Source organism: Coregonus clupeaformis, chromosome 15 (assembly GCF_020615455.1).
Source record: "Coregonus clupeaformis isolate EN_2021a chromosome 15, ASM2061545v1, whole genome shotgun sequence".
NCBI lineage: Eukaryota > Metazoa > Chordata > Actinopteri > Salmoniformes > Salmonidae > Coregonus > Coregonus clupeaformis.
The window spans coordinates 13963963-13988384 of NC_059206.1; the positions used below are offsets into that span (position 1 = coordinate 13963963).

The 24422-nt window shown below is 42.4% G+C and overlaps 1 protein-coding gene across 4 annotated transcripts in view; it reads right to left on the reverse strand.

Annotated features, from left to right (window-relative positions):
• The window catches only part of pam (peptidylglycine alpha-amidating monooxygenase), a 125467-nt gene that overhangs the window by 78625 nt on the left and 22420 nt on the right, over positions 1 to 24422 (reverse strand). For all 4 annotated transcript variants that reach the window (XM_041897385.1, XM_041897381.1, XM_041897386.1 and 1 more), the window contains 5 exons: positions 21849 to 21906; positions 13029 to 13116; positions 9129 to 9220; positions 8310 to 8393; positions 5981 to 6029 (listed from right to left, as the gene is read on the reverse strand). In XM_041897385.1, coding sequence (XP_041753319.1) covers positions 5981 to 6029; positions 8310 to 8393; positions 9129 to 9220; positions 13029 to 13116; positions 21849 to 21906 — 371 coding nt within the window. The remainder of the gene's footprint in view (positions 1 to 5980; positions 6030 to 8309; positions 8394 to 9128; positions 9221 to 13028; positions 13117 to 21848; positions 21907 to 24422) is intronic.

The following is a 24422-nucleotide window of genomic DNA, read 5'->3' on the forward strand; positions in this document are numbered from 1 at the left end:
AGTTTATCAGGCTACAGATTAAATATGTTATAAACTTCACAGGGTGGTGAAAGTGCACGGTGATGAGCTTGATGCTCCTTTCTAATAATTATAAAGGGTATTTTTCTGGTGACGTGATGATCGATGCTCGGCTGTCGTTTGACAAATAAAAAGGATCTCCCTCTTATCCATAATTATCTCATAATGTATGCTATACCCACACTGTATATAATAATATAATATAATAATATAATATAATATATAATAATATAATATGCCATTTAGCAGACGCTTTTATCCAAAGCGACTTACAGTCATGTGCGCGTACATGTTTACGTATGGGTGGTCCCAGGGATGGAACCCACTACCCTGGCGTTACAAGCGCCATGCTCTACCAATTGAGCTACAGAGGACCACATATCAGAGGAACAGTATCTGCGAGCTGTTGGCTAGAGATCACGTGCCAAGACAAAAGTGGACACATTCGCTATATGACGCAACATTTGTAGTGGAACATAACATCAGTAGAGTTGAAAATGCAATAGAAACCCATTTAACTTTTTTTTTTTTTTTTTTTTTCGGTACATGGGAATTTAAACGCAAAAGTTATTTTTATGTGCACAACGTCATCACGCACAGCCTTTTATCCGCAACAAGTACATTTGATGGAAACACATCTCTGGTCTGAAAATGTGCATATTGCTTTTATGCAGATCTTAAAATATTTGCATGAAAATCTATCGCCAATTGGATGGGAACCTAGCTTATGAGCCAGAATGGCAGCAGCTTGCTATGCTTTGTTATACCCAAGACACCAAAGATAGACATTACTCCCTCTAGTTTGAGCCAGAATGGAGACAGACTGCTACAGATTCAAAATGTGCCCATCCAGCAGTATGGCAGTGGTGTGAAACTGGAGTATGGAGATAAAGGACAAAGCGGAGCAAAGCCGGCACCATTATCCATCAGCCCCCTCCTTTTCCATCACTCAGAGGAACGGTACAATTTCACTTAGGTTAATGACCTGTTTCAATAATGTAATTTCTCTCTGACAGCACAGGTCACACAAACTATTTGTGAATTAAAAACAAAAAAACTACGACTTAAGTGAGAAGTAGGCATTGGTCTGAAGCCGAAAAAGAAAGAAAATTCACATGAACACCACAATGCCGACTCCACCCATGCTCTACCAAGGTTTTCCAGCACACAGCTTTGACCTACTACAGTAGCTATTTGGTATTGTACTTCAAACAATGTGTAGGCAGGTTGCTTAGGATTCAAACCTTCTCAAACAGCCTAATTCATACTCTTAGAAGAGGTGCTTCCACAATGGGATTTGTACCACATACAAGGTAAAGTATTGGATTCTTCATACACCACAGTAAGACATTATCCCATTCTACTACCTTTTAATGTTTTTTTTTTTTATTAAATGAATGCAAGCTTTGCTTTTACATTTACAAGATTATTAGGCTTGATTGAGCTGTTTTGTCTTTTAGTAATGTGGTGCATGTCTGTATTTCCTTAAACCTTTATTTTAGCAAAACATGTCATTGAAAAAAAAGAATCAAAATAAAAAAAATTGGGTCAGAAGGCGCCAAACATAACAACAGGTAGTGTTGTACATTTACAATAGGCCAATAGTTATGTTTGTACTTGTATTTATTTTTGCAATAAAAATGGCGATGCAACAACAGTACACATTTACAATAGGCCTATATCTAAAAATACATACAGCCAAATGATTTATATACATTATTTATATAAACTCAGCAAAAAAAAGAAACGTCCCTTTTTCAGGACCCTGTCTTTCAAAGATAATTCGTAAAAATCCAAATAACTTCACAGATCTTCATTGTAAAGGGTTTAAACACTGTTTCCCATGCTTGTTCAATGAACCATAAACAATTATTGAACATGCACCTGTGGACTCCGGGATGTGACCTTCTAGGCAGAGTTGCAAAGAAAAAGTCCAGTGTCTGTGTTCTTTTGCCCATCTTAATCTTTTCTTTTTATTGGCCAGTCTGAGATATGGTTTTTTCTTTGCAACTCTGCCTAGAAGGTCAGCATCCCGGAGTCACCTCTTCACTGTTGATGTTGAGACTGGTGTTTTGTGGGTACTATTTAATGAAGCTGCCAGTTGAGGACCTGTGAGGCGTCTGTTTCTCAAACTAGACACACTAATGTATTTGTGCTCTTGCTCAGTTGTGCACCGGGCCTCCCACTCCTCTTTCTATTCTGGTTAGAGACAGTTTGGGCTGTTCTGTGAAGGGAGTAGTACACAACGTTGAACGAGATCTTCAGTTTCTTGGCAATTTCTCACATGGAATAGCCTTCATTTCTCAGAACAAGGATAGACTGACGAGTTTCAGAAGAAAGTTATTTGTTGCTGGCCATTTTGAGCCTGTAATCGAACCCACAATTGCTGATGCTTCAGATACTCAACTAGTCTGAAGAAGGTCAGTTTTATTGCTTCTTTAATCAGCACAACAGTTTTCAGCTGTGCTAACATAATTGCAAAAGGGTTTTCTAATGATCAATTAGCCTTTTAAAATGATAAATATTGGATTAGCAAACACAACGTGTCATTGGAACACAGGACTGATGGTTGCTGATAATGGGCCTCTGTACGCCTATGTAGATACAGTGGGGAAAAAAAGTATTTAGTCAGCCACCAATTGTGCAAGTTCTCCCACTTAAAAAGATGAGAGAGGCCTGTAATTTTCATCATAGGTAACGTCAACTATGACAGACAAAATGAGGAAAAAAATCCAGAAAATCACATTGTAGGATTTTTAATGAATTTATTTGCAAATTATGGTGGAAAATAAGTATTTGGTCAATAACAAAAGTTTCTCAATGCTTTGTTATATACCCTTTGTTGGCAATGACACAGGTCAAACGTTTTCTGTAAGTCTTCACAAGGTTTTCACACACTGTTGCTGGTATTTTGGCCCATTCCTCCATGCAGATCTCCTCTAGAGCAGTGATGTTTTGGGGCTGTCGCTGGGCAACACAGACTTTCAACTCCCTCCAAAGATTTTCTATGGGGTTGAGATCTGGAGACTGGCTAGGCCACTCCAGGACCTTGAAATGCTTCTTACGAAGCCACTCCTTCGTTGCCCGGGCGGTGTGTTTGGGATCATTGTCATGCTGAAAGACCCAGCCACGTTTCATCTTCAATGCCCTTGCTGATGGAAGGAGGTTTTCACTCAAAATCTCACGATACATGGCCCCATTCATTCTTTCCTTTACACGGATCAGTCGTCCTGGTCCCTTTGCAGAAAAACAGCCCCAAAGCATGATGTTTCCACCCCCATGCTTCACAGTAGGTATGGTGTTCTTTGGATGCAACTCAGCATTCTTTGTCCTCCAAACACGACGAGTTGAGTTTTTACCAAAAAGTTCTATTTTGGTTTCATCTGACCATATGACAGCTACAATAGTCATTTACAACATTAACAATGTCTACACTGTATTTCTTTTCAATTTGATGTTATTTTAATGGACAAAAAAATAGTTTTCTTTCGAAAACAAGGAGAATTCTAAGTGACCCCAAACATACATACATACATTCATACATGCATACAGAGAGAGAGAGAGAGAGAGAGAGAGAGAGAGAGAGAGAGAGAGAGAAAGAGAGAGAAAGAGAGAGAGAGAGACACATACAGTGAGGGAAAAAAGTATTTGATCCCCTGCTGATTTTGTACGCTTGCCCACTGACAAAGAAATGATCAGTCTATCATTTTAATGGTAGGTTTATTTGAACAGTGAGAGACAGAATAACAACAAAGAAATCCAGAAAAACGCATGTCAAAAATGTTATAAATTGATTTGCAAGTATTTGACCCCCTCTCAATCAGAAAGATTTCTGGCTCCCAGGTGTCTTTTATACAGGTAACGAGCTGAGATTAGGAGCACACTCTTAAAGGGAGTGCTCCTAATCTCAGCTTGTTACCTGTATAAAAAGACACCTGTCCACAGAAGCAATCAATCAATCAGATTCCAAACTCTCCACCATGGCCAAGACCAAAGAGCTCTCCAAGGATGTCAGGGACAAGATTGTAGACCTACACAAGGCTGGAATGGGCTACAAGACCATCGCCAAGCAGCTTGGTGAGAAGGTGACAACAGTTGGTGCGATTATTCGCAAATGGAAGAAACACAAAATAACTGTCAATCTCCCTCGGCCTGGGGCTCCATGCAAGATCTCACCTCGTGGAGTTGCAATGATCATGAGAACGGTGAGGAATCAGCCCAGAACAACACGGGAGGATCTTGTCAATGATCTCAAGGCAGCTGGGACCATAGTCACCAAGAAAACAATTGGTAACACACTATGCCGTGAAGGACTGAAATCCTGCAGCGCCCACAAGGTCCCCCTGCTCAAGAAAGCACATATTCATGCCCATCTGATGTTTGCAAATGAACATCTGAATGATTCAGAGGAGAACTGGGTGAAAGTGTTGTGGTCAGATGAGACCAAAATCAAGCTCTTTGGCATCAACTCAACTCGCCGTGTTTGGAGGAGGAGGAATGCTGCCTATGACCCCAAGAACACCATCCCCACCGTCAAACATGGAGGTGGAAACATTATGCTTTGGGGGTGTTTTTCTGCTAAGGGGACAGGACAACTTCACCGCATCAAAGGGATGATGGACGGGGCCATGTACCGTCAAATCTTGGGTGAGAACCTCCTTCCCTCAGCCAGGGCATTGAAAATGGGTCGTGGATGGGACTTGAAGTAGATCTGCAAAGAGGAGTGGGACAAAATCCCTCCTGAGATGTGTGCAAACCTGGTGGCCAACTGTGATTGCCAACAAGGGTTTTGCCACCAAGTACTAAGTCATGTTTTGCAGAGGGGTCAAATACTTATTTCCCTCATTAAAATCAATTTATAACATTTTTGCGTTTTTCTGGATTTTTTTGTTGTTATTCTGTCTCTCACTGTTCAAATAAACCTACCATTAAAATTATAGACTGATCATTTCTTTGTCAGTGGGCAAACGTACAAAATCAGCAGGGGATCAAATACTTTTTTCCCCTCACTGTACATACAGAGATATATATATATATATATATATATATATATACACACACACACATACACCCCCCACCCACCTGGCGACCGAGTCAGCGTGCACTGCGCCCGGCCCGCCACAGGAGTCACTTTGGGACAAGAACATCCCTGCCGGCCAAACCCTCCCTTACCCTAAACTACGCTGGGCCAATTGTGCGCCGCCCCATGGAGTCTCCCGGTCGCAGCCGGTCCAGACAGAGCCTGGACTCGAACCAGGATCTCTAGTGGCACAGCTAGCACTGCGATGCAGTGCCTTAGACCACTGTGCCACTCGGGAGGCCGAATTAGGCTGTTTGAGAAGGTTTGAATCCTAAGAAACTTGCTTACACATGGTTTGAAGTACAATACCTACTGTAGTTGCAGCGTTTCATCCGTCGTTTTAGTTCACATAAGGGGGGCCAATACAAAGTGCTGGGTTGGGACATCGTTCCACTCACATCACACTTGTGATGCTGCCCACAGTTGATAAGTATTGCAGGTAAATGGGTCATACCAGGGGTATGTCCCAAATGGTGCCCTATTCCCTAAGTAGTGCACTATATTTGACAAGAGCTTTATCAGCCATGTTAAAAAGTAGTGCACTATAAAGGGAATAGGGTGCCATTTGGGACGCAGCCCAATACAATTACACAACGTTCTCTCCACTCAACTGAATGAATCACCCAAAACTGGGTAGTTTGTGTCTGTCCCAACCCAATCCAACCGGGTAGTATGTGTCTGTCCCAACCCAATCCAACCGGGTAGTATGTGTCTGTCCCAACCCAATCCAACCGGGCAGTTTGTGTCTGTCCCAACCCAATCCAACTAGCCTGAGAAGCTGCAGGCATATATGATGGCTATAAATTACAGTAAATGATTACACAGTATTTTCTGGAAATATAGAAATGTATTACAGCTAAATTGTTATAATATAACACTTACGGTTTGGAAGTCATTCGTAAGGTAAGTCCTGAGCAATCTCTATGGTGGTCTGAAACAAAACGTGTAATTAGCCGACAACGACAACAAATGAACGAATTAGACAGAATGCAGTTTCAACGGAGCCCAGTCGGTTCTCTCTCTACCCGCAGGTGTTCCCATTACGACTGTTAAAGCACCATAATACATTATTCAATTACAGCACAGTTATGACAACCTATTCTCTATACAGCGCTCTACTTTTGACCAGGGCCCAAGGGCTCTGGTCGAAAAGTAGCGCACCACTTAGCGAATAGGTTGCCATTTGGGACACAGGTTGAGTCCGTCCTCCCCCCCCCTCCCCCACCCAATAGGCTAGCCATGGCTACACGGGGGAAAACACCGGGCAAGCCCATTGAGGTAAGCTAGCGCCGCGGGGGGGGCTGTAGCACCAGGCCTCCTGCCCTGTGGCTACACAGCAATACCATAGGGTTCTCTCTGGAGCTGCCTATTAACATACAATAATACTGAGAAGCTGGGCTGCATTGTGTAATAGATGTGGGCGCACGCACGCACGCACGCACGCACACACACACACACACACATATCTGATCTCTACTCTCCAGAGAGCACTCATTTGCATAGTTCATTGTTTAATTCCAGCATTCACGTCCAGCATTTTAATCAATTTCTTCATTTCCTGCACTAATGCATTATCATTTACACACTGTGTCACACGTCTTTTGTCTTGGTATGCCTCCATTTACAAAAAAATAACGTTTCTTGGCTGAATAATGATTATCCTCTTTGACTGTGTATACACAGCTGTTCGTACAGTTCTAGGGCCCTGCACTCCCGAGGTGTTGACTGTTTTTGTGCTTTCCAGTTAGCTAGCAGTTCTCAGCTGTTAGCAGCCAATGGATAGCAGTTTCTTACTGGCAATAAAAATTGATGATTGTCATAATGTGCCCGAGTCGTTAATGAATTATTTAAATGTAACAAATCAAACATTAAACCTCGTTAACAATTCATGGTAATTCATGGTAACCTCCTAAAAAATTCATTTAAACCCGGCATTTATTTGAAACAGCCGTTTATTTGCTGAAATGTGTGCCGTTGGCTGGCTACTAAAAGGGATAGGCGGCTATTTGAGACTCAGCGTTTAGTTGAAGTTTTACGGTAATTAACTACACCATTACGAGGTTTAGCGTCTCTTTGTTTTCTGGGTAAATTTCACCAAACCACCTATTGTTTGTGATTCGGGTCATTGACATGCAACATTTGCATGCTGCCTCCAGGCAGCCCGGTAATATCAGGCAGCACGGTAATATCAGGCAGCATGGTAAAATCAGGCAGCCCGGTAATATCAGGCAGCACGGTAATGTCAGGCAGCACGGTAAAATCAGGCAGCACGGTAAGATCAGGCAGCACGGTAATATCAGGCAGCCCGGTAATATCAGGCAGCCCGGTAATATCAGGCAGCCCGGTAACGTCAGGCAGCCCGGTAACTTCAGGCAGCCCAGTCATTTCCCTAAGAAAATACCCTTTTTTGTTAGGTCAACTATTGTGTGCCTGTCCTGACTTCTATGGGGGAAAAGAGACATCCACTCCAGTGTAGTATTCTAATGACAATACACTCCCCTATTGGGCCCTGGTCAAAAGTAGTGCACTAAATAGGGAATAGGGTGGCGTTTGGGAAGCAGCCTCCCTCAATGTACAATCAATGGCCACTTGGTGAAAGAACTGTCTGTCAGCTGCCACTGAGGGCGAAGCTATCGCAGCGAACGTGGAACTACACAAAGGTTTACTGTTGAGTCTTTTGGGAGCTCACTGTGGGGGAAGAGAACAATAACACTTAATGCTGTGGGGGAACAATAACTGAGTACCTAATTAAATTAACCTGGTAGTGAAAGCCTGAATAAAAACAAAACTGGAAACGCTTGGTGATAAACATGTATTCATTATGAGAGTAATGAACTGTACAATAATGACCAGGTACTGTATTTGAATACAAAAGCAGGCACAATATTACAGTCCAGGTGAATTCATCACTTGTTTTAATACAGTGGTCACCCAATCTGGTTCTGCAGGGCTACAGGGGCGTTACAGGCTTTTGCTCCAACCCGGCCCTAAAACAGATGAATTGATTCGCTGAATCGGGTGTGTTAATGCTGGACTGGATCAGACACCTGTATACCATTTAGCTCCAGGGACAGGGTTGGTGACCACTGTCATTCCTGCTTTTTCCTTAATGATTCCAGGAATATTCCAACCGGGATTTCTAGAAAACCTGGGAATTTTGGGAAAGTTACCAGGAATCTTTCAACCCTACTGAAGTCTCATCACCACTCACCTCTAAAAGCGTGGACATCCCCATAGTGGATTTGCAGCACAAAGTAAGTGATCCTGGATTTCCCTCCAACTTTAAAACCAACATCTGGGAGAGAAGATGAAAAATCAGACAGGCACTACCAATTAAGGTCTCTGTGAGGGCTGCAAGGCTGAGATGCATTGATAAGGAGAGAACTCATTGGAGAGCAATTACAATAACGCAGGCTAAAGCCACAGGATTACCAATCATGGATCTACTCTCTCCAGAGAGCACTGAGGTAGAGTCTGATCTCTACTCTCCAGAGAGCACTGAGGTAGAGTCTGAGCTCTACTCTCCAGAGAGCACTGGGGTAGAGTCTGATCTCTACTCTCCAGAGAGCACTGGGGTAGAGTCTGATCTGTACTCTCCAGAGAGCACTGGGGTAGAGTCTGATCTCTACTCTCCAGAGAGCACTGGGGTAGAGTCTGATCTCTACTCTCCAGAGAGCACTGGGGTAGAGTCTGATCTCTACTCTCCAGAGAGCACTGGGGTAGAGTCTGATCTATACTCTCCAGAGAGCACTGGGGTAGAGTCTGATCTCTACTCTCCAGAGAGCACTGGGGTAGAGTCTGATCTCTATTCTACAGAGAGCACTGGGGTAGAGTCTGATCTCTACTCTCCAGAGAGCACTGGGGTAGAGTCTGATCTCTACTCTCCAGAGAGCACTGGGGTAGAGTCTGAGAGAAAGTGAGAGAGATGAAGGAGAAGAGAGAAATATGGAGGGAGAGAGAGAAAGATGAAACGCAGAGAGAAAGAGAGAGAGAGAGAGATTGAAGGGAAAAAGAAAGAGAGACTGTGTACCTGTGGGTAGCTTGGTGGGTGGGGCATTTCGGGCCCAGGCGTAGATGATGGAGGCTTCGTCCTCACAGGTCCCCTTGACACTCCCACAGTCCCTGAGAGAACCAAACAGCAGCACTGGGTAAATACAGCCCCTCCGGTCTCTGGTCTGAACTAGATCCAGAGTTGGATGAACTCTCAGTGGGTACAGTATTGATGAGCCACACACACACTCACACACACTCTCATACACACACACACACACACACACACGTTTAAACACACACACACATTCACACACAGGGACAGACATATTGAGTCTTTGCTATGGTTGTGCAGGCAAGTGCAGAGTTTTGCAGTTGCTGTTTTTTTTTTCAGAGGAATAAAAAAATCTAAAAGGTCGAGAATAAATAAAACATCAAATGTTAAAGAAGACTGGCCCAGCTAGCACATACCGTTCTGAGAACCATGTGTTTCTTGAGAGCGTGGTGAGAGCGTGGTGAGAGCGTGGTGAGAGCGTGGTGAGAGCGTGGTGAGAGCGTGGTGAGGGCGTGGTGAGAGCGTGGTGAGAGCGTGGTGAGAGCGTGGTGAGAGCGTGGTGAGAGCGTGGTGAGAGCGTGGTGAGAGCGTGGTGAGAGCGTGGTGAGAGCGTGGTGAGAGCGTGGTGAGAGCGTGGTGAGAGCGTGGTGAGGGCGTGGTGAGAGCGTGGTGAGAGCGTGGTGAGAGCGTGGTGAGAGCGTGGTGAGGGCGTGGTGAGAGCGTGGTGAGAGCGTGGTGAGAGCGTGGTGAGGGCGTGGTGAGAGCGTGGTGAGAGCGTGGTGAGAGCGTGGTGAGAGCGTGGTGAGAGCGTGGTTGTCCTATGGTTATTTTGCATGCAACCTTCCCACAACGTTCTGGGAATGGTGCAGGATAGTTGCTTGGCTCTGAACAATTCTCAGCACATTTAAGGAACTTGACAAAAAAAAACGTTCTTGGTATTTCATTACTTTAACAAAACTTTTCCTAAAAGTTCAAACATGGTTACATTTAATTAAAATGTTGGTCATGCTTAAAGAAGATTATCCAAACGGTTTGACTTTGGGAATGTTCTCAAATAGTTCAGAGAAAGTTAAGAAACAACGTTCTTCTGTGGGAATTTCAGTACTTAGGCATAACATTTCCTACAGGTTTCCTCGTGGTTCTATTTAAAGACATGTTCTTTAAATTGTTCAGAGAACTTTAAGAAACGTTCTTCTGTGGGAATTTCAGTACTTCCACAGAACATTCCACACAAGTTCCCATGTGGTTCTATTTAATGTCATACTTTTACTACATTCTGGGAACTTTCTAAAAAAATTGTGTGACTTTAGTAACTTTCAGAAAACGTTCTAAGAACGTTATTTAAAAACATATACATTCTGTTCTCAGCATCTACAAAACCCTCTATCCTGTTAGGTGTGTTGGCCGCGCCCACTATCTGGCCACCCCTGCTTGTTTCCTTTGAAATGGGGTCTGTTTGAATAGACTAAAATGAACAGCTTTGTATGCATAAAAACATGGCATGCTAGCTCCATCCTGGTGGCACAGTGGACTAATTCCACGGATAGAGAACAGAAGATGATACGGTCGAATCTCACTGATGCCGTGTCACAATAACAAAAAACTGTTTGCATGATTCATTTCCATGCGTCACACTGGATCTGTGCTTGGAGTTAAAATGTTTTACCCAAAATCATATCCTAGAACACCATCAATCTACACCACAACAGAACTATCATATTATCAGATCCTAGAACACCATCCATCTACACTACAACAGAACTATCATCCTATCAGTTCCTAGAACACCATCCATCTACACCACAACAGAACTATCATATTATCAGATCCTAGAACACCATCCATCTACACCACAACAGAACTATCATCCTATCAGTTCCTAGAACACCATCCATCTACACCACAACAGAACTATCATCCTATCAGATCCTAGAACACCATTCATCTACACAACAACAGAACTATCATATTATCAGATCCTAGAACACCATCCATCTACACAGAAAGTATTAGTGTGCACCTGACTTTATGTGGAGACCGGCAGTTATGGTTATAGGCCAGTAACATTGTTTCTCCTAATAGCTAGTGTCTATAAGATATTCCCGCCATTTGTTCCAAATGAATACACCCCACTCAAAGATTAGGAGCAAGCAGCAGCAGTAGCAGACGTTTCCGTTAAGAGCCTCATGGCTCCCAGATTCCATTTCATGCCTTTGTGCGTTCCAGGAAACACCATTAAAAGCATATTGTCTCTATTTTTGACACAATAATGACTAGCCTTACTTCTTTTCACCCTATTCTTCCTCTTAAAGAGAGCTCACATTTTGAACGGTGTAGCAGTGTGTACTTATTGATGTTGTCCCCCCCGTAGCTCCCGAGTGTGCTGCAGAGGAGAGCCGGTGTAACTACGGCTAGGTGACAAGAGTGGGTTAAAAATGGAGCTTTCCTTTTCGGAGAGGCTTTTTAGCTCAATGTGGAATTGTGTGGATACGCTAGCAGTGGGCAAGCAAGTATTCTGATTGGGTAGACATATGGTGTTCATCCCAAATGGCACCCAGCCTCTTTATAGTGTACTACGTTTGATCAGAAGTAGTGCACTAGGTAGTGACTAGGGTGTCATTTGGGACGCACCCCTGGTATGGCCTATTTTCATGCCCCCCACTGATCCTCCAGAGCTTCCTTTTGATTTCAGAAGCAGCTTCACAGGCAGTTTCAGAATATATCTCAACCGCTTTACACTCGCGGAATGCCAAATGTGCTTTCGGAGGGGGGAAGAATTTCAAAATCACCCCCCGGGGTATGCGAAGAAGAGATACATTTTTTAAAATGAAAAACAGGATAACTGAATAGATGAAAGGAATTAAAGCCCAGTCTCCATTACAGAAGAGAAGTGTCCATACGAACGGCAAATGTGACAGTCGTTTGGAATTTGATAGTCATAGTCAACTCACGGTACTCTTTAAAAAAAACTGGTTTGATTGGAAAATGTCCTCATTTCTTTGTGTATTTTTACTGTGTGACTCTAGAGGAGTATTTCCTTATCTGACCCTCCCAGACACAGGAACCCTGTAGATGCCATGCTGAGCCGTGTTTCACTCGAATGTTGCGGTAGCGTTGTCTAATGTTGTCTTGATGTTCCTCATCACATTTCCTGAAGAGTCCATTCTGAGGGGAGGAAAGATAAACAACCCCTCCCGACGAGCGACCCGCAGCACCCACCTACCTCACACACACACACCCACCCACACGTAGGCGCTCCCAGGATCTCTGTTGTCGAGGTGACAGCAGTTGCTATGGTAACAGGCAAGTTTATTAGTGAGCGTCTGAAGCAGTCGCTTGTTCTCTCTGTCTCTCTCTCTCTCTCTCTGTGTCTCTCTCTCTATCTCTGTGTCTCTCTCTCTCTCTCTGTGTCTCTCTCTCTCTCTCTCTCTGTGTCTCTCTCTCTCTCTCTGTGTCTCTCTCTCTCTCTCTGTGTCTCTCTCTCTCTCTCTGTGTCTCTCTCTGTGTCTCTCTGTGTCTCTCTCTCTCTCTCTCTCTCTCTCTCTCAGCTGATTCTTTAAGTGTAGTAGGGCAGTAATAGCCAACACTGAAGCTTTGTACCCTAGTTTTTGAGGGGTTGGTTTTTATGAAGTCAAGTGCTTGTATTCAGGCTCGTAGGGCTCAGGAAGTCACTAAAGTCATGTCTCTTTATACATTTCTTCTTCATTGTGCTACAATGGACAGATCAACAAGTTTTTACTATCACACAGCTGGTGTGTATTCTACAGACTGTCTGTTTGGTCAACCAAGTAGATTCATGTGTAAAGTACTGTACAAATACATAGGGATATTCTACCTACATTGTGAATCAAAGCATGTATTGTGTTGTCGTGTGCTTTGACTTACCAGTAGTTAGTGGTGGAGACTGGCGTCCGGCAGCCGTACAGCAGCATGTGGTGGGCAGTGTCCATACTGGCATGAGGCTCAAAGTCCACTGAGGGGGAAGAATAACACAATTATAGGGTTAAAGCCCTCGGCAAAGCACTTTTCTACCCAGGGATTGTTTAGGGGGAGAATTCCACTTGTCAAAGATAATTTACGCTAGCCTCCTCTGACTCTTCGACAATAATGAGGTTGTTTTGACGTCTTGAAGTCCAGGATGTTGACTATGTCTTGTTTTTGGATGAAACCCCCAGGTCTTCAGAATAAAAAACCCAGAGACATTTACCTACTGAGTGGTCAAAACATTAAGAACACCGTCCTAATATTGAGTTGAACCCCCCCGCCTTTGCCCTCAGAACAGGCTAAATTCATCGAGGCATGGACTCTACAAGGTGTCGAAAGCGTTCCACAGGGATGCTGGCCCATGTTGACTGCAATGCTTCCCACAGTTGTGTCAAGTTGACTGGATGTCCTTTAGGTGGTGGACCATTCTTGATACACATGGGAAACTGTTGAGCATGAACAGACTACCATTCCCCGTTCAAAGGCACTTAAATCTTTTATCTTGCCCATTCACCCTTTGAATTGCACACATACACCATCCATGTCTCAATTGTCTCAAGGCTTAAGAATCCTTCTTTAACCTGTCTCCTCCCCTTCATCTACACTGATTGAAGTGGATTTTAACAAGTGACATCAATAAGGGATCATAGTTTTCACCTTGATTCTCCTGGTCAGTTTATGTATTCCTAATGTTTTGTACACTCAGTGTATATGACCAGTGTATATTTATGGCCATATATATGGTTCTGAAAAACATATATTGCCAGTTTATTAGGTACACCCATCTAGTACCGGGTCGGACAGCCCTTTGCCTCCAGAACAGCCTAAATTATTCGGGGCATGGAAACATTGCAAGGGATCTAACGTGTGCCAGAAAAACATTACTCACACCATTACACGACCAGCCTGTACCGTTGACACCAGGCAAGATGGGGCCATGGACTCATGTTGTTTACGCCAAATCCTGACTCTGTAAGCAGCGTAACGCAACAGGAACCAGGATTCGTCGGACCAGGCAATATTTTTCCACTCCTCAATTGTCCAGTGTTGGTGATCGCGTGCCCACTGGAGACGCTTCTTCTTGTTTTTAGCTGATAGGAGTGGAACCCGGTGTGGTCGTCTGCTGCAATAGCCCATCCGTGACAAGGATCGACGAGTTGTGCGTTCTGAGATGCCGTTCTGCACACCACTGTTGTACTGCGCCGTTGTGTTTGCCTGTTTGTGGCCCGCCTGTTAGCTTCCACGATTCTTGCCATTCTCCTTTGACCTATCATCAATGATCTGTTTTCGCCCACAGGACTGCCACTGATGACTGGATGTTTTTTGTTTGTTGCATTTTTGGTAAACCCTAGATACTGTCGTGTGTGAAAAGCCCAGGAAAACGGGGTGGTGTACCTAATAAACTGAGGTTATATGGCCATTGTGTATATACAGTACATGGTCTGTGAAAACCTAAAAACAAGCTCAAACACAACTGAAAAGCAAATTATTGAAAGAGTTCATAGCTCATCTTAAATTGGGGAGTAAATTGGGGAGTGTAAGCTACTGTTTATACTCAGAGCATATATTGAAACATTAAAAAAGGTGACACCCTTCACTTTTTCTTCTTCATTAGGGAAGCCAGGCACTGCAGGCTTGGCAACGGCAGATGCCGGCGAGAGCTTCAGCTCTGACAGAAAGTCAATGCTCTCTCCACATGAAAGTGAGGAACACCCCCAGGACGGGCTAGTTGGCGCGGCCCAGTCTAATCCCAGACCTGAATAATGAATGGGGGTTTTCTGACAGCAGGCAGAGCGTGGGGGGGGTACTTTTTCTCCAACATGAATGTTCATAACAGCACCATATGTCAGATTGAGTGTACTGTGTCTACAAGGAGAGCACCAGCAACAGTTTGTCTTGAATACCTGGTTTTTAAGATAATATTTGTTCTTTCTCTATCCTAGCAACGCTATTTGTATGAGTAACAAGAGAATGTCTAAATTTACATTTACATTTACATTTTAGACATTTAGCAGACGCTCTTATCCAGAGCGACTTACAGTTTAGTGAATACATATATTTAATTTGTATTTTTTTATACTGGCCCCCCGTGGGAAATAGAGTTTATTTTTATTTTTTATTTTTACTGAAATTTAAGGAGGCCTTAGTCTTTTAACTGTATTGTTTGTTTAGTGTAAAAGAGGTTAAGGGCTATTCACTCCAGTAACAAATCACATTTTTGGATCACGGTGGTCTGTATTTTCTCTGTTTGGAGGTGAGAGCAGAAGCCCCTTAGCTCAGCCTTCTACCGCCGCTCTCACCCTGTCCCAGTATCCCTGTATCCACGGAGACGACACCCCATAATTAGAGAACAAATGCCTTGGCATTAATCACGGCTAAACAGAAGTGTTTTACGGGAGGACTGGCGGCTCGTGAGAAACGAGAGAGAGAGAACGAGAGAGCGAGAGAGACGGAGAGAGAGATGACCCTGCCCCAGTATCCCTGTATCCACGGAGACAACACCCCATAATTAGTCAACAAATGCCTTGGCATTAATCACGGCTAAACAGAAGTGCTTTACGGGAGGACTGGCGGCTCGTGAGAAACGAGAGAGAGAGAGAACGAGAGAGAGAGACGGAGAGAGAGATGATGGAGACGTCACTCCTCTCTACAGCCCTGATCTTGCAACAGGCAGGCAGCAGCCCTGTAGGCATGGGGCTCGTCCTGGCTCAACCCTATGGCAAAATAATATCAATAATGGCTTTATCCGCCTCAGTGGTCCAAGTTAACACAGGGTTAATCTCTCCCACAGGCCCTATTTACTCATACTTTTTGGAGAGATGTAGACAGTCATATCTGTATGCTTCAGCAAAATATTATGGTTGTGGTTGGACTTACAGTACGGTGAAGGGTTAGAGATAGAGGATCAAGAAAGTTTAGTTTAGGGATAATAAGGCTTGGGGTGTTCGAATCTGCGAGGCCATGTCGTAACCCACGTCGGAACCCACGTCAGAACCCACGGCGTCGAGTCGAGTTTTTTGTTGTCAGAATGAGATTATGCCGATTCAGGCATGTTCTGTTTATTGTACGCAACACTGTGTTGAGAAACATCGAAACATGTCATACACATTGTGGCTATATCTACGGTGTCCTCATAATGTAGGCTTGTGTTCAGCAACCTCGAAACATGTCACCACAGACATTCTGTGGTTGTTACTGCTATGTCCTCATAATGTAAGCTTGTGTTTAGTAACTTCAAAACACATTGTGGCTGCATGTGTCCTCGTAATACTGTTTCTGACAGCGCTGGCTGAGGATTGTGCAAGATTAATTCGTGCTGAAAATAAATTGAACGCTGCAGTCCGCATTATCCAAAATAATCATTTGTAAGTCATTTAGAGAAATTAATCATTACACCAGGAACTTCCTATATCCTTCAACTCTCTCTTTAGTGTCTTTTCCCACTGAGAATTGATGCTAACTGCCAAAGATGTAAGTCGCTCTGGATAAGAGCGTCTGCTAAATGACTAAAATGTAAATGTAAATATATGTGTAAGTAAATCACAAGGACTATTTTTTTTTTTTATACTTTTTATCTGCTCCTGTAAAGTTGAAATGTAACACACCTTAACTGGACGGAAGCCCTCCAAGTACAAGGCTACAATTCCTAAAGAACCTCTCAATAACCTCTCATAACAGAGCAGAATGCCTTGCCCTAAACTGCACCCACAGAACTAACATCAACATACATGATAGTATTTTATGGTTGAGGGTTGAGGAGAAATGTACTTCTCTTCTAGTCCTTTTATAAAAACATTTGTGTGTTGAAAAAATGCCTAACCACTTGTATAATCTATTTGCATACACTTCAAAACAGACATACATACCCCACCAGAAACACCACTATGGGTTCCTTCATGGTACCCAAACCAAAAGCAAATTTAATGCGTCGCTCAGTTATGTATAGAGCCATGTCATCGTGGAATGCTCTGCCACCAGAGGTTACTCAGGCAAAAAGCAGGTTTAGCTTAAAAAACAGATATAAAAAATATACATTGTATCACAGCGCCTCTTTCTAAAGATCTAATTGAACTGTACTGTACAGTGGGGAAAAAAAGTATTTAGTCAGCCACCAATTGTGCAAGTTCTCCCACTTAAAAAGATGAGAGAGGCCTGTAATTTTCATCATAGGTACACGTCAACTATGACAGACAAAATGAGAAAAGAAATTCCAGAAAATCACATTGTAGGATTTTTAATGAATTTATTTGCAAATTATGGTGGAAAATAAGTATTTGGTCAATAACAAAAAAGTTTCTCAATACTTTGTTATATACCCTTTGTTGGCAATGACACAGGTCAAACGTTTTCTGTAAGTCTTCACAAGGTTTTCACACACTGTTGCTGGTATTTTGGCCCATTCCTCCATGCAGATCTCCTCTAGAGCAGTGATGTTTTGGGGCTGTCGCTGGGCAACACGGATTTTCAACTCCCTCCAAAGATTTTCTATGGTGTTGAGATCTGGAGACTGGCTAGGCCACTCCAGGACCTTGAAATGCTTCTTACGAAGCCAATCCTTCGTTGCCCGGGCGGTGTGTTTGGGATCATTGTCATGCTGAAAGACCCAGCCACGTTTCATCTTCAATGCCCTTGCTGATGGAAGGAGGTTTTTACTCAAAATCTTAGAATACATGGCCCCATTCATTCTTTCCTTTACACGGATCAGTCGTCCTGGTCCCTTTGCAGAAAAACAGCCCCAAAGCATGATGTTTCCACCCCCATGCTTCACAGTAGATATGGTGTTCTTTGGATGCAACTCAGCATTCTTTGTACTCCAAACACGACGAGTTGAGTTTTTACCAAAAAGTTATATTTTGGTTTCATCTGACCATATGACATTCTCCCAATCCTCTTCTGGATCATCCAAATGCACTCTAGCAAACTTCAGAAGGGCCTGGACATGTACTGGCTTAAGCAGGGGGACACAGCAGGATTTGAGTCCCTGGCGGCGTAGTGTGTTACTGATGGTAGGCTTTGTTACTTTGGTCCCAGCTCTCTGCAGGTCATTCACTAGGTCCCCCGTGTGGTTCTGGGATTTTTGCTCACCGTTCTTGTGATCATTTTGACCCCACGGGGTGAGATCTTGCGTGGAGCCCCAGATCGAGGGAGATTATCAGTGGTGTTGTATGTCTTCCATTTCCTAATAATTGCTCCCACAGTTGATTTCTTCAAACCAAGCTGCTTACCTATTGCAGATTCAGTCTTCCCAGCCTGGTGCAGGTCTACAATTTTGTTTCTGGTGTCCTTTGACAGCTCTTTGGTCTTGGCCATAGTGGAGTTTGGAGTGTGACTGTTTGAGGTTGTGGACAGGTGTATTTTATACTGATAACAAGTTCAAACAGGTGCCATTAATACAGGAAACGAGGAGAGGACAGAGGAGCCTCTTAAAGAAGAAGTTACAGGTCTGTGAGAGCCAGAAATATTGCTTGTTTGTAGGTGACCAAATACTTATTTTCCACCATAATTTGCAAATAAATTCATAAAAAATCCTACAATGTGATTTTCTGGATTTTTTTCTCTCAATTTGTCTGTCATAGTTGACGTGTACCTATGATGAAAATTACAGGCATCTCTCATCTTTTTAAGTGGGAGAACTTGCACAATTGGTGGCTGACTAAATACTTTTTTTCCCCACTGTATATAAGACTATGATAATGTATAAGGGTCTTTCTATGAACTAGGGTACCAGTGGGGATGTCTTACGTTGGACAACTTGTTACAGCTGTTGATAAGTCATTGATAATAATCTGCCAATTTTTTTCATGTCATTACATTAAGATATACAGAAGTTACATACACCTTAGCCAAATACATTTAAACTCAGTTTTTCACAATTCCTGACATTTAATCCTAGTAAAAATTACCCCTTAGGTCAGTTAGGATCACCACTTTATTTTAAGAATGTGAAATGTCAGAATAATAGTAGAGAGAATGTATTTATTTCAGCTTTTATTTCTTTCATCACATTCCCAGTGGGTCAGAAGTTTACATACACTCAATTAGTATTTGGTAGCATTGCCTTTAAATTGTTTAACTTGGGTCAAACTTTTCGGGTAGCATTCCACAAGCTTCCCACAATAAGTTGGGTGAATTTTGGCCCATTCCTCCTGACAGAGCTGGTGTAACTGAGTCAGGTTTGTTGGCCTCCTTGCTCGCACACAATTTTTCAGTTCTGCCCACACATTTTCTATAGGATTGAGGTCAGGGCTTTGTAATGGCCACTCCAATACCTTGAAATACATCCACAGGTACACCTGTGACTTAAATTATGTCAATTAGCCTATCAGAAGCTTCTAAAGCGAAGGGCACACAAATCCCAAATAATGTACGCATTGCAAAATCTAATGGTTCTAACCGAAACAGTCACCTTACCTTGATACTTAAAACCTAAATCGATACTGTCATTAACGTGGTTCTTCAATATTTATGCATAATACTCGCTGGATGCGCATTTGGTGTCAAGCTGATTAGTTACGGCGTGATATCTCTTTACTCATCATCATCTGATCCAAAGTGCTGGAAAAAAGGTGTTTGCAAGGAATGTCCAGAATATTTGTGTGTCTCATTCGTTACGCCGGTGAAGACAGTTGTGCCTGGATCCATGTTGGATCTAATATCCCTAGCGGATTGATGTTGGTCATCTGCTGTTGTCTGCTTGACTTATAGCAGGGTCTCGTTAGATTTAAGAGAAAGCATCAAGGTAATACATGTATGTTTTCATATGTTTTTGTGCCTGGGATTGGACACAGAGTCTACCGTGTGCAACACCCAACGCTCTTCCTATTAATTATACTGGATATAATTAACACAATATGATCTGGTAATGAAATAACATGACAAATACCTTTTGTTTTTTCATGTTAGACCTGCAATTTCTGAATTAGCCTTGAATTTGGAGCTCAGAAATTAAAGTACTGGAATAAGCCTACCTTGAAAATATGACATTTCCTCAATTTGAAAAGTCCTTGTAATTATTGTAGCCATTTTTTCTGCTGCTCCCTTATAATTATCAGTGATTTCATTTTTTATCCGTTTTTGTGAGAGATGTGGCCACTTTCGTTTGTTTCCCACCACTTCAATTGAAGGGTGTTGCGCTACTCTGATGCGATAAAACAACGTGCGGTTATTACGACAACGACATCTAATGTTGGCTTCAACTTGGCTTTCCATACAAATCCTTCCATAAAAAAAAGGAACCTGTTTAGTCAGGCAACGTCCTAATTATTCTCACATATTTTAGAATGTAATAATAATTTGAATATCAATGCATTGGCAAGGTTTAAAACATTCATTATTCTTAAAGTGGTAATGGCCTACTTTTTTCATGCTTTTTGCATGCTTTCTTTTTTTGGGGGGTTTCTATATTAGGTCATATATGTACAATTATATAAAAGTATACAATTGTATAACATTGAGGTCCTTAAAAAGTACAATTAAGTGCTTGAAAAAGTCCCTGAAAATCCTTGAATTTGACTTGCCAATGTCTGTATAATCCCTGCTTAAAGGATGTATAATCCTTGTGCAATTTGCATATATTCACTTTTATTCCATGTGGAACTGAATGAAAATCCTTTTTATTTTTGTTTCAAACCATTTTGAAATGTCGATCCCAATGTCACACATTGGCTCCATTATTTATAGAAAGACCCATATAGGAATAGTGTGCAAATAGTATTTTTGTCTTTCAAATATAGAACTATTTTTATATATTTGAAAGACAAAAAGATTTTTAAAAAAGAGTAATATCTTATGTGGTTCTTGTCTATAACTGTTCCGTACTTTGTAATGTATTTGTACGTTTCATGTGGACCCCAGGAAGAGTAGCTGCTGCATGTGCTGTAGCTAATGGACCCCAGGAAGATTAGCTGCTGCATGTATTGTAGCTAATGGGGATCCTAATTAACTAAACACTACAGTGTCCAGTTATGGCTCTTTTAGCCTCTGTGTGTGTGTCGGTGTCTCTGTGTTTGTGTGTGTGTGTGTGTGTTCATGTGTTTGTGTGTGTTTGTGTGTGTGTGTGTGTGTGTGTCCGTGCGCGCTCTGGTCAAATATGATTTAACAGGATTGAAGACAGGGAGCTCTCTTTATTGTTTCATGCCAGTGATGGGAGTGGAATGTGGTTGGCTGAGAATCTGGGATGGGAAGTAATCTTGTTGGGAAACCTAAGCTGGACGAACAGTGTCTGCAGGGCTAACTCCTGCCTTCCCATAAACCCAGGCTCACAGACAACACACTGGGATAGGCCGGCGGGATTAAGGGTCACTGTGGCGTTATGGGATTTCATTCACCCTGCCACTTGGTCAAAGACAAAATAAATTGGTGCTTATGAGAGGATGGTTGCCCATAACAACAGGGAGGGGGGGGGAATCTATCATAGAAATGTGGTCCTCGTCAGTGGGTCGACAAATGGAGGAGGAAAAGTAAATATCCTAGGAAATATATACTAGAGAATTTGAGGATGGATTTTTGGTCAGCTCCTTAAATCGTATCGCTGGTTTGATTTCCGAGCCCTAGACTGAGGAACACCGGAATTTGCAAATTGCAAACAACACATCCGGTGTGTGACAATACAGTATATTTTTTTAACTACATTTCATTACTTTATGACATTTAACAAATCACTTGCATTGGACCAAGTGTGTGTAACCAGATTCCTTTAAGATTTGGGTAAAGAATACTCACCGATATAGGCATCCCTGGTTGTCGGTACTGGAACGGCCACACACAAGTAGGTGTCAGACTGAAACGACACAGGACACAGTGTGAGAACCGCTGCTTTGCTTAGTTACAGAGCAAAGAAAGTAAATAAAGTTATGTTTAAAAAAAAAAAAGTGTTAAAGAGTTTTAAAATAAATAAAGTGTTAAAATAAAGTGTTTAATATAAATAAAGTGTTTAAAATAAATAGCGTTTAAATAAATAAAGTGATAAAATAAATAGCATTAAAATAAATAAGTGTTTAAAATAAATAGTGTTACACATAAATAAAGTGTTGAAATATAAAGTCTTACAAATAAATAAAATGTACAAAAATAAATAATGACTGATCATCTTTCAGAGTACATTTATCATATTCTGCTTGTTTATAATCCATCAACAAGCAATCAATATTGTTTGTATTGATATATACAGCTGCCGGTTTGTTTAGCATCTAATCCAGATCGTAAACACTGTTTCACCATGACAGATTCTCTAAAACTCAAAGAGAGTCCTCTGACTCACTTGGGGAGCTAGGAGATATTAGGTGGACTACCGAGCGCAGATACTAAAGCAAAAGGAAAGTCCTCGCTCGCTTGAAGTCGGCCAGTGTAATATATGAGCAAACATGACACTTAAATCACCCTGGCGCCGACCTTGCGTAACACAGGGAGAACTATATTTCCGGAGGGGAGAGAAGACAATAGCACTTCATCCAGACAAAAGATATGACATAGAGCTCTGTGTCCAACCCTGGAGCATCTCTCTCTCTCTCTCTCTCCTGTTGAGTGACCTCTTCATCTGCGGACGAGTTTAAACACGTCTACAGTGACTGAAAATAACTCTGCTCTCATTTGTTTCTTCTTTCTCATTGTTCCTCAGGTCTCCAGCAGCTTAGCCTACATGTGACGTTCATTGTCGTTGCTTCAATAACAACTAGTGGGCGTTGAGTGGAGGGGAGAGGGAAAAAATGGCAGCCGTAGTTTCCTGGGAACAGCCGTTTTAGTGACATATTTGTAATAAACATGACAGGAAGTCATTTCCAGGGAAATGTTTCAATTGCTTAGTTATAGCTGATGGCTTTCGGCTGTCATTTATCATTCTTTGGGCTTCTATTCTCCTGCTTCAGGAACACGGTCAAATGATTAAATCAATTCCAGGGGACTGAATTCCCTTCTCTCTCTCGCTGTGATGGCTGTATCTAACTCAGAGTTATTGTAAAAGGTCAGCGTGCGTGTTTCTTTCTTGGCATAGCTGGCTCTCTTTCAAAATGGTGTCTCATCAGTTGAGAATTCTCCAGAAAAATTCTGGCAGAATGACAACTTGATGTGGGACTATTAGAACAAAATAGAACCGAGGCCCATGTTTAATGACCAGATTCATAATAAATGCCATAGCCAAAAATCTAATTACAGACGAACACTGGTCGATCTCATATTCCCATTTTACACTAATGAGCCAAGCCAAACCATGCTGTACTGGGCTGGTTACACATCCACCATAGTTGCTGAACCTTAATGCTGAACATTAAAATAGAAAGAACCCATCTGAGCCAACAGAGTACAAGTCAGATCCACACAACAGTGTGAAAAAGGTACAGTTATAATAAGGTTGACAAAAGAAGCTTCGGAGAAAGTGAAGAAACACTGGCTCAATGCTAACTGATGAAGAACCAGTGAACTGGCTCAATGCTAACTGATGAAGAACCAGTGAACTGGCTCAATGCTAACTGATGAAGAACCAGTGAACTGGCTCAATGCTAACTGATGAAGAACCAGTGAACTGGCTCAATGCTAACTGATGAAGAACCAGTGAACTGGCTCAATGCTAACTGATGAAGAACCAGTGAACTGGCTCAATGCTAACTGATGAAGAACCAGTGAACTGGCTCAATGCTAACTGATGAAGAACCAGTGAACTGGCTCAATGCTAACTGATGAAGAACCAGTGAACTGGCTCAATGCTATGATGAATGGCGCCTGAGAGAATGGCTGCCGTTTTACAGCCCTCTAACCAATTGTACTATTATGTGTGTTTTTTCGCGTTATTTGTAATTTATTCTGTACATAATGTTTCTGCCATCGTCTCTTATAACCAAAAAGAGCTTCTGGATATCAGGACAGCGATTACTCACATCGTATTGGACGAAGATTTTCAACATGTCCCTGACTGAGTCTGTAATACCAACATGTTTCAAGCAGACCACCACAGTCCCCGTGCCCAAGGATACTAAGATAACCTGCCTAAATGACTACCGACCCGTAGCACTGACGTCTGTAGCCATGAAGTGCTTTGAAAGGCTGGTCATGGCTCACATCAACACCATTATCCCAGAAACCCTAGACCCACTCCAATTTGCATACCGCCCCAACAGATCCAAAGATGATGCAATTTCTATTGCACTCCACACTGCCCTTTCCCACCTGGACAAGAGGAACACCTACGTGAGAATGCTATTCATTGACTACAGCTCAGCGTTCAACACCATAGTGCCCTAAAAGCTCATCACTAAGCTAAGGATCCTAGGTCTAAACACCTCCCTCTGCAACTGGATCCTGGAC